This window comes from Microcaecilia unicolor, chromosome 14, assembly GCF_901765095.1.
Source record: "Microcaecilia unicolor chromosome 14, aMicUni1.1, whole genome shotgun sequence".
Classification (NCBI taxonomy): domain Eukaryota; kingdom Metazoa; phylum Chordata; class Amphibia; order Gymnophiona; family Siphonopidae; genus Microcaecilia; species Microcaecilia unicolor.
This window is the reverse complement of record NC_044044.1, coordinates 22,317,785-22,334,582: the sequence shown is the minus strand read 5'-3', so window position 1 is coordinate 22,334,582 and position 16,798 is coordinate 22,317,785. Positions and strand designations below refer to the sequence as shown.

The 16,798-nt window shown below is 46.0% G+C and overlaps 1 protein-coding gene across 9 annotated transcripts in view; it reads right to left on the bottom strand.

The window, feature by feature from the left end:
* Positions 1–955: 955 nt before the first annotated feature.
* The window catches only part of ACHE (acetylcholinesterase (Cartwright blood group)), a 67,621-nt gene continuing 51,778 nt past the window's right edge, over positions 956–16,798 (bottom strand). For 5 of the 9 annotated variants that reach the window (XM_030187353.1, XM_030187355.1, XM_030187349.1 and 2 more), the window contains exon 4: positions 10,349–11,640. In XM_030187353.1, coding sequence (XP_030043213.1) covers positions 11,525–11,640 — 116 coding nt within the window. In that variant the 3' untranslated portion in view covers positions 10,349–11,524. Of the gene's footprint in view, positions 1,027–1,413; positions 1,456–10,348; positions 11,641–16,798 lie in introns of those variants that run through there. The other 4 variants (XM_030187350.1, XR_003939998.1, XR_003939997.1 and 1 more) reach the window with 4 other exon arrangements.

Below are 16,798 nucleotides of genomic sequence, written 5' to 3'. Positions count from 1 at the left end.
CGCGGCACCAAAAATGAAATTACCACAAGGGCCACAGGGTAGCCAGGTGGTAACTCCATTTTGGCGTGCATTGGGTGTGCGTAAACAATTATGCAGCTTAGCAAATGGGCCCCCCCCCCCCCCAGTCTGTCATGATTTGAAGTTTGTCATTAATTCCATGAGTAACATCATGATCATCTTTTAAGAAGATAAGTTGAATATCATCAGTGAAAAAGTAAAAATCAAATTTTCATCTAATAATTTTGCTAGAGGGGCCAAATATCAAATAAAAAAATGTAGGTGAGAGAAGTGATCTTTGCAGAACTAACTGATCCATGAAGAATATTAAACCCAAATGATGGATAAATACATACACTCCGCTGCACCTCGTGAGTCCTTCTCGAGCCTAACGCCTGGTCATTCTACTACTACTACTTAACATTTCTAGAGCGCTACTAGGGTTACGCAGCGCTGTACAAATTAACAATTAAGGACGGTCCCTGCTCGGAAGAGCTTACAATCTAAAGAACGAAATGTCAAGTTGGGGTAGATAAGTATTCCTGAGAAGAGGTGTAGTGATTAGGTGCCGAAGGCGACATTGAAGAGGTGGGCTTTGAGCATTGATTTGAAGATGGGTAGGGAGGGGGCACGGCGTATGGGCTCAGGGAGTTTGTTCCAAGCAAGGGGTGAGGCGAGACAGAAGGGGCGGAGCCTGGAGTTGGAGGTGGTGGAGAAGGGTACTGAAAGGAGGGATTTGTCTTGAGAGCGGAGGTTACGGGTAGGGACGTAAGGGGAGATGAGGGTAGAGAGGTACGGAGGGGCCGCAGGGGGCCATCATTCTTCATATAGACATTAAACAAACCAAACCAAACAAATCTCAACGGATATTTAATAATACTTTTTTTATTAATGCATAATGATTTTATTAATAGAGTAGAAGCATTCATAAAATATTTCTTTCAAATCAATTCAATCAATAAATCAAGATGTACTTCTTTGGGAATTTTTCAAAGCAAATCTCATAGGAAAAAGAATTAGCTTCTATTCCTGGAAAAGAGAACAAGTAACACTAGAATTAAAAGAATTAGAAAAACTAAATTCTGAACTAGAATCTCAATATAAAAAAAAAAAATCCCACTTCTGCGATAATGACAAAACTAAATTCAAACCAAATTGCAGTGTAACATAATTACCAGTAACAACTGGACATGAAATAAACAGGCCACTACATAAGAGATAATTAAGTCGGTAGACTTTTAGCCCTTTACCTTAAAGGGCATTGAAAAAGAGAACAAATTACCTCTATTACAAATAATAAATACTTTAACTAAACAATCAGGCTTGAAAAAATATTTTTAGACTTTTTTCATAATCTATTTCAATCAGAATGCATAAACAAGAATTCTGAAGCTGAAAACGTTTTAAAAGACTTACTTTACACAAAACTCTCTCCTACTGAATAAACTGATGTCATATCTGAAAAAGAAATGTTGACAATTATTAATTTGTGACTTGCCAATAAAGCTCCAGGCCCAGATGGCCTTACATTAGAATTCTACAAAGTTTTTAGGAAAACTTTGTCCCTCATTTTATTTACCCATATCATAATCCTAAATTTATGCTTCTAAAATTTATGCTCCTAAATGTATGCTCTTAAATTAGGAGCATAAATTTTAGTTGCATAAATTTAGGAGCTAACTTCTGATAAACCCTTATCCCAAACTCCTAAGTGGCTTAAAATTGAAACAGATTTGCTCCATCTGATCCCTTTAAATCTCCTTTTAACAATTAATTTACCTAACAAATTATCAGATAGTGAAATCATAAAAATAACATATGCATCTAGCTTCTCCTACATATGCACGCAAATCTGGAATGAATTACCAAAACCCATAAAAATAACCCACGACACAGTGAACTTCCGTAAACTATTGAAAACCTATTTATTTAAGAAAGCTTACAATAACAACTCATCCTAAATGCCAACTAACAAAACGCACCTAGACAAAATATATTCTTTATGTCTTAACTGTTTATGCTAAATTACCCTGATTTATAGTTTAATATTCCTAATTGTTCAAGTTAATCTGAATTAGGGGCTGGTGGTTGGGAGGCGGGGATAGTGCTGGGCAGACTTATACGGTCTGTGCCAGAGCCGGTGGTGGGCAGCGGGACTGGTGGTTGGGAGGCGGGGATAGTGCTGGACAGACTTGTACGGTCTGTGCCAGAGCCGGTGGTTGGGAGGCAGGGCTGGTGGTTCGGAGGTGAGGATAGTGCTGGGCAGACTTATACGGTCTGTGCCAGAGCCGGTGGTTGGGAGGAGGGGCAGGTGGTTGGGAGGCGGGGATAGTGCTGGACAGACTTGTACGGTCTGTGCCAGAGCCGGTGGTTGGGAGGCAGGGCTGGTGGTTGGGAGGTGAGGATAGTGCTGGGCAGACATATACGGTCTGTGCCAGAGCCGGTGGTTGGGAGGCAGGGCTGGTGGTTGGGAGGCGGGGATAGTGCGGGGCAGACTTATACGGTCTGTGCCCTGAAGAGCACAGGTACAAATCAAAGTAGGGTATACACAAAAAGCAGCAAATATGAGTTATCTTGTTGGGCAGACTGGATGGACCGTACAGGTCTTTTTCTGCCGTCATCTACTATGTTACTATGTCATGAATGAAGTTTAAACTAATACCTTTCAGTTCTTATCATAAGACGAACTTTTCTTCCTGTAACCTAATCCACTCTATCTCCTCTTCCTCAACTATGCATTTCTCCTCTCCGGAACTGGTAATCACCACTTACGGAACTATGTAAGCCACATTGAGCCTGCAAATAGGTGGGAAAATGTGGGATACAAATGTTATAAATAAATAAATAAATAAATAAATAAATAAATAAATAAATAATCATCTCTGCTATTGCTAGACAATGATATGGAAGTCGACAGATGGAAATCTTCAAAGATGTCTCTATGGTACAGTCCTAAATTTAAAATGGCTTCTTTGGCAACACTCTGGAATTTGGTCCCTCAATCAAATACAGTCAAACTCTCTTCTTTCTTCTTTTTCTAACTTAAACAAAAAATGTGCCCTTTCCTGTCATCTAGGACTTCTCATCCAAGGCCTCAGGACACCCCTAGCCAGTCAGATATTCAGGATGCCCACAATGATTATGCATGAGATAAACCTGCAGGCAAGTTTATTTCCATTGTATGCAAATCTCTCTCATGGAAGTTCTCTGTGGATATGCTGAAAATCCAACTGGCTGGGGGGTGTCCTGTGGACTGGGTTGAGAACCCCTGCTCTAATCAATATTAGAACTGGCAGCAACTCTCACCAAGCCACGTCTCTGTTCCCGCGCTTTTGCCAGAGACAGCATTCAGCCATTGAGCGATTCTATTACATTTTCTCTGTTTTAACACTGTGGAAAAATAACTTTCATATTCTACCTGCGAAAGACCCCTGAAGCAGGCTTTTGTAAGCCGAAACAAATCCTTGTGTCGGTTTTTCATTCTCCAATAAATTATATCCTTGAGAATTCACCAGTGTTGGACTTGTCCTTTTTACCTTACTGACCTACTGCTTTGAATATTCTGTAAAGTTTCTTTGTTCCTACAACTTGGTGGTTTCCCTGGGAAATATTTTATCTATCAACTGCCAGATTCTATATAGCACGCCTAGAGATCCACGCCAAAATTCAGGTGTATTCTATAACAAAGTGTGTAACTTAATTGGCTTAACAAGCTAATCAGCGTTGATAACAGCGCTTAACAAGCAATAACGAGCACTAATTGGCAATAATTAGAATTTACGCACACAACTCCTAAGCGTATTTTGTAATTAACTGCGCCTAAATTCTAATGTGTGCAGTTCAAAAGGTGCATGGCTACAGGCGGGGAAATGGGTGTTTTCTGGGCGTTCCAAATCTTACATGTGTAGTTATAGGATATGGCCCAGTACGCGTAAATCTATGTGCAGGAATTTATGCCAAGCTTTTGTTAATATAAATGGAGGCGTGTAGTTTTAGGTGCTGGGATATCAGCTACGCCGTATTCTATATACCGCACCTAAATCTAGGTGCTGTTTAGGCGGTAATGTTTACCGAGTGGATTTTTTAGGCGCCTTATATAGAATCTAGCCCCAAATGTTTTAACCTTACCCTTAGATGAAACGAAGGAGGAGGAAAAGTCCCTCACGTAAACGTGAGCACGAGAGGACAAAGAGAGGAGAACTCAAGGAGGATATACGAGTCTTTTATTTTGACAAACATAAAAACGACCCAACACGGCCGCGTTTCGGCACTAAGGCCCGCCTCAGGGAAAGGCTATTTTCACTACCGGAGACTGTATAGCAGCTCTACAGCGAGGACTTCATTTTCTTCTCTTATACAGACCTAATGCCAAGAGTATAAGAGAAATATTGACCCCTGAGGCGGGCCTTAGCGCCGAAACACGGCCGTGTCGGGTCGTTTTTATGTTTGTCACAATAAAAGACTCATTGTGTATCCTCCTTGAGTTCTCCGCACGTTGTCCTCTCGTGTTAACCTTACCTGTACCCATTTACTGAATCCATTTTGGTTGGTATAAATGGAGGTGCATAGCTTTAGGTGCTGGGATATCAACTAAGCGTATTCTATATACCGCACCAAAATCTAGGCCTCCACACCAAATCTTGGTGCCATATATAGAATCCGGGGAATAGTGCGCTCCCTTTTGAAAAAGTGCACACTATTTTCAGCAAATAAAACCCCACATATCATGTTTTTTTTTCTGCTGTTTTGTTCTGTAATGATATGGGATGTCATTGACATTTCCCACATTGTTGTTGTAAGCAACAGCTCATTGCTATTTGGTTTTACTTTTTCAGGTTCAGCCCCAGCATTCTCCTCCTTACTGCCTCCGGTCCTGACTCTGCCAGCGTCTAACTTCCATGCTGGTCATCTGCAGCTGTCTCTTCCGTTTCCCTTCCAGTGCAGACCAATGCAATGCTGTCCCCTCCTTTAGGGGAGCATGACTACTTCTTCAGGCCTGTACAGGCCTATGAGGTGGCACCTCCTCATCCAGGCCACGTAATTTATTCTGAGTTTCCCTTGAGGGATAACGTGCCTCTCCAGCATCCTCTGGATTTATCTTTGCTTCTGTTGACTTTGGCTAAATGGTTACAGAACACGTAGACAAACACGGTTTAATGGGGCAGAGTCAGCTTGGGTTCAGCCAAGGGAAATCTTGACTCATCAATTTAATTTCTTTGAAGGTGTGAATAAACGTGGATAAAGGCGAACCAGTTGATATAATGCAAAAATAGAAAAAAGTTATTTTTACAGCTGAGGTAAAAGAAAATGGTCTTAACGCAGGGTAGAAACCTGCGCAAGGGCGTGCTAAGGCCACTTTTGCCGTAGCTTCGTAAAAAGGCCCCCTCAGTCACGAAAACTGCTTTTATGGATAAACAATAGAAATTGTCAAGAATTGAACAGCGCATCCTAAACATTTTTCCCTGAAAACATTTTGCATGGAACAGATTCCTTTAACAGAACCCTCCCCCCCCCCCCCCCTTCACACTGTCTTTCATCAGTTTGAATCCTCTTCACTTAATTTTACTCTTTTCATCAAATTTCCTCAAATATTTCAAATTTTTATCTCCTCAGCCCTCACTGAACCTCTCACACACTAACACCAGTCCTCACTCTTCCCCTCCCAACCCTCTTCTCCCAGCACTTCCCCTCTCAGCGTACCATACAAATAGGTCCCTTGTGCAGCCAATCAGAATCATCCACTCCTTCCCTGGCTCTTCATTGGCTCATGCGCCCATTACATGCTTTTCATTGGCTCCCTATTAAATTTTGTATCAAGCTCATAGGAGCCTGTTTTGAGCAGGGACATCCAAGTAGCCTAGCCATAGGTTGCCAGGTAGGCGGTTTTCCCGCCCAATTGGGGCGGTTTTCCACGACCCACTGCGGGAAATTTCTGCCCGCCGCGGATTGCGGTTTTTTGGGCTTCTTTTTTTTGAGCTGGGCGGGGTTTTTTTCACTGCCGGCTGCGGTTTTTCGCCCCGCGGGGGGTGTGGTTAGTGACGTTGGGGGGGTGGTTAGTGACTTAGTGGGCGGGGGTGTTGACGTAGTGGGTGGGGGTGTTGACGTAGGGGGAGGGGGTGTTTTGTCGTAGGGGGCGGGGGTGTTGACGTAGTGGGTGGGGGTGTTGACGTAGGGGGAGGGGGTGTTTTGTCGTAGGGGGCGGGGGTGTTGATGTCAGGGGCGGGGGGGCGTGGTTTGGGGCTGGAAAATTTTATTATTTCTGGCTGGCAGAGTTTTGAATAGTAACTCAGCATCCATCTAAAGCCCGCTGGGTTGTTATATAAGAATGGGCTTTCTTTTGATTAGCCCCCAGCCTGGGGGACCAGCTTTTGATTACCCTTCATTCAGAAGCAAGTTTGAAAAGGTTCAAATCACTGTTAAAAACTCTTTTTTAGTTTTTCAAAGGGCTTTTGATGGACACAGTCTATAATAAGACCATCTTCTCACAGGCAAACATTTTTTTCCTTTCTTTATGATTATCTTAATGTGTTGCGCACTTTCCTATCAATTAATGGAGTTCTTTTATCGATTTTATTGTACACTGCTGTTTTCCTAATGGCCGATGCAGTATACGTACCTGCCAAGTCCCCCGCGTTCAGCAGGAGACTCCCGCACTTCTGCTGGGGAACCAAGAACTCCCATTTACCATTCTCTCACACATTCCTCTCCCTTTCCTCCTCCTCTGTTCCAGCATCTCTCATCTGCCCCCCATTCTCCGCTCCCCCCTCCCAGTCCTCCGACTTGCCTTAAGTTGCCGGCGATGGCAGCACTGCACAAAGCCTCCATCCGGCCTACGGGGCCTCTCTTCTGCTGTGTTCCGCCCGCCAGAAACAGGAAGTTGTAGTAGAGGGGTGGGACCTACAATTTAACCTTAGGGTTTCCCCTCTCACAGTAACATAGCAGTAGCTTAGGTTCAAATCCCAGGTACCTACACAAAAATTTCTCACCCCTCCCCCCATGTCAAGAATAGAAAATCCAGGAGTGGGAAGGTAGGGTCCAAGGTTGCAGAAGGAAGGGAAGGGGATGGGACTTGATATACCACCTGTGATTTTCGCAGCTACATTCAAAGCGGTTTACAAAGTATATACAGGTACTTGTTTGTACCTGGGGCAATGGAGTGTTAAGTGCAGGGCCGGCCCAAGACAAGATGCCACCTGAGGCGGAGCTTACATGCTGCCCCGCCCCCCACCCCCATGGGCTGAAATGCCACCCCCTCCCCGGGCAGTTTACCTCATCACGGTGACATTCCAAACCCAGCAGCGTCAGTGATTCCCATACGCTGCCCTGCTGCTGCTGGCACCTGCCTCTTCCCTTTTACTGTGGCTGCCTGAGCGATGCCGCTCCTGAAGAGTGCTGCCTGAGGCCCCCGCCTCAGGTGGCCTAATGGTCGGGCCACCCTGACTAAGTGACTTGCCCGGAGTCACAAGGAGCTGCAGTGGGAATCGAAACCAGTTCCCCGGGATCAAAGTCCACTGCACTAATCACTAGGTTAGTCCTCGGGAATTGCCCTCTGAGGATCCATGAATGGGATGGGTTAACCCTTCCCAACTCCCCCCCCCCCCCCCACACCTCTTCCTGTATTCTCCTCCCACTTCCAGGGCCTCCCTCCAGGTCTAGGTTCTCCTGCTACTTCATGTCACTTTGCAGATCTTCCCCCCAGCTGACTAGTCCCAGATCCAGCCCTAGAACAAGCCAGAACACAAGGGTCCAATGATCCTCTGCCCTGGAGCTGCTAAACGAGGGCCATCTGCGCATAGCTGTTTTTCAGAAGCAGACATTTTGAAGATAAAAGTTAGCATGGGGCCTGTGAATTCATGTGTATGCTCGTAGACTCAACCACAGCCTGACTCCTTCCCCTACACATGCTCCCTGTCACCAAGGAAGCCCGTGCAGGGAGCAGGCAGGCCACAACCGGGTCTGTGAGCAAGTCTGCAGACTCTTAGTGTTTCATTGATATTCTGTATTAACATTGTTTGTAGCTGAAAGATGGCTGCAGAGAGATGGCCCTGGGCAATTGCTGGGGCTGAGGACCATCCAGCTCCTTTTGTATTTGTGCAAAGTTTACACCAGTGTAATAGGGTTATAACCTGGGCGGAATCCTCTGGCTCTCCAGGACCTGGTAAAATGAACCTTTCCCCTCATCCATGCCCACCAAAATATCCCCCCCCCCCCCCCCGATATTTGGCTGGCGCTGGTCAACATTTTTTTTAAACATTCATCATGCCGTGCTAGGCCATCCATGTCCGGGCACTGGCACTGAATACTGGGGGATAACTTTGGGTGGGCTGGATACCGGAACTTATGCAGGCCTGGCCAACATTCTGCCGGGGCCCGTGTAAGAGTTATGCATCTACGGCTGAATGTGGGGCCAAGGCCTGCATAACTTTTTTTTGTAAAAAAAAAACAAGAGACCCCGAGCTCCCTCCCGCTAAAGTCCCCTCTTTCCCTCCCCCTAGCCCTGAGCAATAAGAAGTCCTCCCTGGGACCCCCCGCCCCCCACTGTCAAGGTAGGCCCCCCGGGCCTACCTGTAACCCTGATGGTCCAGCAGCGGTCGTCAGGGGCAAGAGCGCAGCCCCCTTGCTCCTGCTCCTTGCTGTGACTATCCAAAATGGCTGCCGTAACCTCGCAGCAGCCATTTTCAATAGCTGCCATAAGGGGCAGGAGCGAGGAGGGATGCGGTCCTGCCCCCAACGACCACCACTGGTCTACCAGGGCTATAGGTAGGCCCGGGAGAGTCTTACCTTGACAGCAGGGGGTGGAGGGGATTCCTGGGGGACATCTTATTGCTGAGGACTGGGGGAGGGGGGAGGGGTGAGGGAAGGAGGAGGTATTGTCGGGGGGGGGGGGGGCAGGAGGGGGCTCCAGGGAGGTTTTTTTCTGGCACCAGCATAGTTAAGAGGCCTGCTGTCCTAAAATAAGCCACTTAGCTAAGTAGGTGCCGGCACTGGATACTGCCAGCACCCGCATAACTTCGGGCTCCTCCCCAGTGCCACCCCTGACCTGTCCACTTTTTGTTTGGGGGGGGGTCTGTGGGGATATTCAGCGGCACTCTCTGGTTAAGTACCGCTGAAAATCCCCTCTTAGGCATTGGGAAACGATTTAAGCGGGCAGGAGAGGCTTGTGCCCGCTTAAATCACTTTGACTATTGGCCCCACAGTGCCCCCACCATAGTACAGGTACAGCAGTGCAACAGCAGGACAAGCTTTTCTCACACAGACCAGGGCCGCCGAGAGGGAGGGGGCGGGGGGGGGGGGGCAAAATTCCCCAGGCCCAGGCCTCCAAGGAGAGCCCGGCGCCGTGGTCTCTTTCTCTCCTGATGGGACGGATGATCACGTCCTGACAGGAGAGCAGGAAAGAGAAAGCTCCGGTGCTGGGCCCCCCTTGCATTGCCTGCCAAGCAGCTGCTGAGCCCTCAGGCCGCGCATGCTCAGTTTTGAAACCGAGCATGTGGAACCTGAGAGAAAAAAACACAACGAAAACGGAAGATGCACAGGAAGGCCAAACTAAAATCACAAATGTAAAAAAGCCAATATCATTTATTAAGACCCTACACGGTCCGTGTTTCGGCCAGAGAGGCCTTCTTCAGGGGTCTATAAATTGGCATATATAGATATTCTTCCAGAAGTTCACTCAAATCAAGACAGATCTTCCACAGAGTTTAAGAGACGCAGCCGCAGTGCCGCTCCATCCAAGCAGACTTAGATGGAGCGGCACTGCGGCTGCGTCTCTTAAAACTCTGTGGAAGATCTGTCTTGATTTGAGTGAACTTCTGGAAGAATATCTATATATGCCAATTTATAGACCCCTGAAGAAGGCCTCTCTGGCCGAAACACGGACCGTGTAGGGTCTTAATAAATGATATTGGCTTTTTTACATTTGTGATTTTAGTTTGGTCTTCCTGTGCATCTTCCGTTTTCGTTGTGTTTTTTTTGTGCTTTTTACGGGAGATTTGGACTCTCTTTGTCGTTGTTGAACCTGAGAGAAAAGCAGCCGCAAGGGCAGGCAATGCAGCAGCCGGTAGAGGAAAGACCAGCGCTGCCTGGAGGAAGACTTCTGGTGGCTGGGCCTCGGGATCCCCGCCAGCCAAGGTACGCAGTTTGGGTGGATGGGGGTGGCAGGGATACTGGGGTGGAGGGGTGATGGCGATGATCCTGCTGGGGGGGGGGGGGGGCGGCGGTGATCCTGGGAGGGCGATGGCCCTGCCCGGGCCCAGCTCAGTCTCTCGGCGGCCCTGACACAGACACATCCACACACACTCCCATATAGATCCAGAGAGCCTGAGAGATCCTCAATCCTTTTTAATGGGTGCTGCTCACAGATACTGAAAGGATCAGTCACGCAATCCTGAGACATGCAGTAAACATCCACAGACGTTGACAGAAGGATTTCTCTCGGGGGGGGTTCTGATTCAAGGAAGGAGGGGAGGCCAGATGTGCCTGGAGAACGGGACAGGGGCCTTCAGCAGCTGTGATCAGAGCAGCGTGGCAAGCCTTGGCAGCAGGGAACGAGCCATCACCCAAACGGCCTGAATCCTCTGCGCAGAAACTACCGCTGGATAGCTCGAGCGAAAGGGGTGAAAGGAAGAGAAGTACTCCAGAAAAAGGTGAACAATTGAAAATCAACGATAAATGAGAATCAAACGCAGGCAACCGCACCATGTATATTTTTGGCATATATATATATATATATGTATATAATATATATTTATATAATTTATTACTTCTTAAATAAACATTATATACAGATAAACAGTACCACAAATGGTGAGCAGTTAGAAGGTAAGGTAGAGAGTCAGAGCACTTCGCTGCATACAGGAAACTGAATCATGGCAGGAGGTACAAGAGACATCCATCACCTGTAAGTGCTGTCACTGGGAGGGACTGGACTATAAAATATCAATCAGGGACTGGGAGATGCCCATCACCTGTAAGTATTGTGGCTGGGAGGGGGTGGCTTGGAGGGATATCCATCACCTGCAGATACTATGACTGGAAGTGACTAGGGGAAATCCATCATCTGCAGATTCTTTGACTGTGAGGTACCAGACTGGGGGATATCCATCACCTGCAGATACTGTGACTGGGAGGGACTGGAGGAAAATCATACCTGTAAATACTGTGGGAGTGGACTAGAAGGACACCTTTCACCTGCAGATACTGTGACTGGGAAGGATTGGACTGGGGGGGGGGGGGGGGATGTCCATTATCTGCAGATACTGTAACTGTGATGAGGTACCAGACTGGGGGATATCCATCACCTGCAGATTCTGTGAACGTGAGGTACCAGACGGGGGAATATCCATCACCTGCAGATACTGTTCCTTGGTTGGACTGGGGGTACATAACAGCTCTGAGTGCTGCAGTGGGTGGATGGATGTGAGGAGAGTTCGAAAGATCTCACAGTTTTGAACATCTCTTCCGCTTGCTATAGCACAGCAGCTGATGGTCCGGCAGGCAGGGTGGGGAGAAGCTGTCCAGGGTCTCACAGTTATGAACATTTCTCCTGCTTGCTGTAGTGGTCGAATTGATTCTTCCAGTGTATCATGTACGCGCTCCAGCGATGAAACTCCTGCTTCCACTGTCGCTCTGCCTCATTTATATTGTCTAGGAAAGAGAGCAAAGGGGAGGCTGCATCAGGAAGGAGCCAAAGGTAGGTGGGAGTGGGGGTGGGGTGAATGTGACCTCTGGATGGCAGTGTTTGTCAGTGGATGAAGGATGCCCTGCTAAGCCTAATTACAGGAGGAACAGCTTCTTCCCTTCCTGATCTTTGGACTAAGTTCTAGGTTATCATTTTTGGGGGTAATACATTATTATTTCAAAGTTATGTCACTTTTATTATGACCAATGGCCCCCCAAGTCCCTCCTTTAGCTTTCCAAGATATGCAGTTACCCTTCCTTCATCAATGTGGCATCCTCATGGGCGGGGGGGGGGGGGGGGGGGGGGGGGAGAGGAGATGGAGGATTCTGATGATGAACAGTATAACAACACCCCCCCCCTCCAGATTTATTTAAGAGACCTGAAGGGGGATCAGTTGATCCAGGGATTCTGTAAGACACTAATGTCTCCTCACAGACTGAAATAAATATTAGAAGAATGCTAAAAGATTAATTAATCAGATAGTGGACTGATTTTGCTGCTGTAATTTTGTGCCAGAGAATGTGGTAAAATCAGTCAGCTTAGCAGGGTTTAAAAAAGGTTTAAGTTCCTAAAATAAAAGTTGATAAGCCATTATTAAGATGGACTTGGGAAAATCCACTGTTCATTCCTGGGATAAGCAAAATAAAATCTATTTCACTCTTTTGGGATCTTATGACCTGGGTTGGCCTCTGTTGGAAACAGGATACCGGGCTTGATGGATCTGTGGTCTGTCCCAGTATGGCAATGCTTACGTTCTTATGTTTTTAATTAATCTGCAATTTATATCCAGCACCATACCCTACATGAAATGTAGGCAGGTTACAACGTACAAAAATAATCACCAAAAGGCAATTCATTTACCCACACCTTGCATGTGTTAATTTACAGAATATTAGCGCTTACACACAACTGTAGACTTACCTGTGAAAGTACTGGTAGAGTGCCTAAGCGCTGTTCTGCATTGGTGCACGTAAGTGGCATAATCACAGAAAAGCATAGCGGCATGCACAAGAGAGGAGCATGGGCAAGGCTCTCACATGCACCTAACGTACAGCACACTGGATCTCACATGCACTCTTGCCACATTGAAGCGTTAGCAGTACTAGTAATTGCAAGCGTATAAATATAAGGCACGCCGATGTTGGATAATGCTAGCCATCTATAACAGAATCTGGGCACCCAGATGCCATTACAGAATATGGAGGAGCCCGCTTAAAGAATTGCTCCCAAAATGTATAGAAAAATCACAAGCTTTCTTTTCAGCAATTGCCGGTGGAGACTTTCTCTGATGGTCTTTCTGGGAATATGTATGATATGACAAAATTCTAGACCCCTGATGCAGGCCAGTAGGGCCGAAACACGAGTGGTGTCGAGTCTCCTTTACTGCTCTTGAAGTTTACTGAAATAAAGGAATTTTTTTGGACACCATCTGTGAGAGGATTTCCTTTTTTCCTCTACTGTTTTTTTTTCGCCTTATAAAAATTTCAAAACATATACATATAGAAAATTAAAACAAAAATAAAAGCCTTGAAGAAGCCAAAGTAAAACAACAAACCAACCCAATAACAACAAAAAAGCAAAACAAAAACAACAACAGCAAAACCATCAGCCACCCTGACAGGAAACATCAGAAGAAAAGCACATCACAGAAAATATTGCCTATCAATGCTGTGCCACATAGTTCATCCCCTAATCCTACTGCATATTTCCAGTAGGACTGTAGTAAATAGCAAATCTTACTATTCGGCCGAATACGAATAATGGACATCGAGCTTTAACATAAGAAATAATAAAAGAAGCAATGTGAAATCAGAGATCAAGTGATTATTTCAGTAGGATTTAGCATAGCAGAGCCCCGGATTATTTGTATTTGAATTTAAATCACTATTCGGTCAAATACGAATAATGTATTCAGAGCACTGTTCGGGGCCGAATTGAATCGAATATGAATATTGGGTACAGCCTTAGCTTCCCTTCCACCCACCTCCCCTTCATTTCTTCATAGCCACAACAAGCATAGTTCATGCTGCCCTGTGGTCATGCAATATAAGAAAGCTTTTCAAATAAGCCTTAAACGTTCATGCTACCCTGCGGTCATGCACCATTAGAAGGCTTTTCAAATAAGCCTTAAACATTATGGAGGCCGTATTCAAAAGGGATTTTTGCTTTCAAATTGCCAAAAAGTATGTATTACTGGGATGCAATGTGAACTCTCTGGAAAGAGTGTGCATTCTTTCTGACACAAGGAAAAAAGATCTGGGTGGTTTTCCTGTCATTTTGGGGTAGAAATAACATGGAATTAATGTGCATCCCAACTTGGTAATGGAGGGGGGGCGAGGGAGACAGGGGAGAGAAGTGAAACAGTGCATGGAAGGCAGAGTACCAAAAACAGAGGCAAAGGCAGGTGAGGGAGACGTGTGGGACAGCCCAGAGGGAAGGAGGATATAGGGAAGGGGCTGGGTACTTCCTGCGCCTTCCCAGTTTCCTCAGCCTCCATATAAACAGCTGTCACTCCTAGCACTGCCAGAGTCTTCACTTGTGACCATTGTGCAAGATCAGGGGTCCTTAAGCTCTATCTATGATTAACAATCCTTCCTGTTCTGTTTAAGTGGTTTGCAGTGAGAGACCTTTAAGACACCAGATGTCAACAGTGACATCTGCTGGGCATAAAGGGCACTACTTACAGTGACAGTGGTTTGTTTGTTTGTTTTTTTCAGTGTCCATGTGCACATCCAAAGGCACACATACACATGCGGAGGGGGGTGGAAAGAATTCCACAATCCATGCTCTGCATGCTTTCCCCACTTTTTTTTTTTGCATTTTCCCTTTCCTTTTGTCTCCCATCTCTGTAAAAGCTGGCAGAGAGTTTAGCAAACGCAGTTGCAGAAGCTGAGGCTGCACGTTTCCCCAAGGCGGCTCTGCTCCTAAGCCTAGAACCTTTTACCTCCTTTTGAAGAAGCCCTTAGGAAAAATAATGTACACACCAGAGATAGGGACAGCCTGCCTCATGAATCAATTAAGTGAATGAACTATTTCGGATGCTGCCAGAAAGGGCGGCTTGCAGCTGTGTTTTGCTGCTCAACTCTGTCTTACTGACTATTTGAATTTCTGCTACGCACTTTGTTGTTTTCTGTCATCTCAAAGTGCTGTTTTAGAACCACCGTTCCCCTGTTTGGACTGAAGCTTCTTGCCCAGGGTTTTCTGCGTCTCTTCCCCCATTTTTATCTTCAGTGGTCTTTGCCACGCCACTTTCCACTGAAGGCAGGTGACCCTTGCAGAAGCAGTGGCGTAGCCAAGGGTGGGCTTGGGTGGGCCCAGGCCCACCCACTTTGGGCTCAGGCCCACCCAGAAGCAGCACACCTATGATGTGACTGGCAAGGATCCCCAGGCCCCACCAGCTGAAAACTCTCAACAACTGTCCCTCCTGCATACCTTGTAAATAGCAGATCTTCGCCTATAGTGAGATGCAACTGATACATACTGCTTACTCTGGCCCCACAGCCTTCCCTCTGATGTATTCCCGCCTATGCGGAAACAGGAATATGCATCAGAGGGAAGGCTTTGGGGTCAACATGAGCAATGTGTATTAGTTGCTGCTCGCTGCCAGTGAAAATCTGCTATTTAAAAGGCATGCAGGAGAGGGGGGACGTTTGATAGACCATATGGCATGCAGTCGAGAGAGGGAGAGACCAAATCACTTGTGGGACAAGGCAGAGTTCTTCTGCCCACCCATCTTAGACCAAGGCCCACCCAAAATTGGGTGTCTGGCTACGCCCCTGTGCAGAAGTCCAGATCCTCGAACGCACACTCTACGCCATGCAATGGCCAGTGAGGAGGCTGTCCCAGTAAAGACGACCTCATCATCCACCTCTTTCTTGGCCACAGTGCACTATCACTCCCTGTGATGGATTGGGGGGTGGGGGACAGGGCAGTTTTACACTAAGCCTGAGCTATGTTCTTTTATACCTATTTTAGGAACTGGAAACTTAAAATAGAAAACTGAAATGATGAAAGGATTAAATAGCGGGTAAAACATTTGATAACTGAGGAACTCTCCTGCTCAACATCCGTCAGTCGAGGACAGCTCGATCTCAGATACTGAAGAGATGTCCAAATTAAGATCTTGACCCTATGGTCTTAAAAACAACTGACTACCAACTCTGTTTCTGTGGTTGCATGCTTCCCCGTCACGAGACGGAACTACACACGAGGGCAGATATTAAGCATGGTTTATCTGGCTAACGTTGGGAACGTGGGCCCGATGCTTGTTAGATAGGTCTCCAATTACTTAAGCTTCTGGAAAATATTTAAAATGTTCCTCTTACAGGAAGATGCAGTCTAATCAATTACGCTTTTGAACTATGGTTTTTCCAGATACAGGGTCTTTCTCTCCTCACCTTATACATCTTTAGATTTAAATTGATCGTTTATTTAATACCTCGGCAAGTTATTTGTATGCGATGAGCTCATAACGCTGTCATCTTGTCAATTTCCATCCCCTTGTGTCAATTTACTCTTCTTTCCTCTTATATTCATTCATCAATGTATTAATAAGCATTCATGATTGTAAAAACAAAAAACAAAGGGAAGTGGGAACATAAACCAGGATTCCCAAAGACCGGACCACAGCAGTAGTAAAAAGAAAGCAAAGTTTATTAAACAATAAAGTGACTCGACACAACGTTGTGTTTCGGCCAGAGGGCCTACATCAGGAGTCTGTATGCTTAAACAAAAAATGAGAGTCCAGAAGTAACGACGATGGATTATGGTGGTCTTCAAAAAGACCGTTTATGTGAATCCTTGCTAGATCGCAGATGAGACAGTCTGGCCGAAACACAGCGTTGTGTCAAGTCACTTTAATGTTTAACAAACTTTGCTTTGTTTTTACTACTGCTGTGGTCTGGTCTTTGGGAATCCTGGTCTATATTCCCACTTCCCTCTGTTTTTTGAGTTTCTCCGTGGGACTTCTTGAGTTCTCAACGTTCATGATTGTATGCCACATTGAACCTGAACTTCTTTGGGATAATGCGGTAACTGATTTCCTTTCTGTAGAGCTAGGATGGACACAGCCACGCCTCTTCCAGTAGTGAGATTTAAGGACATGCGCTCAAATGCTCACCCCAT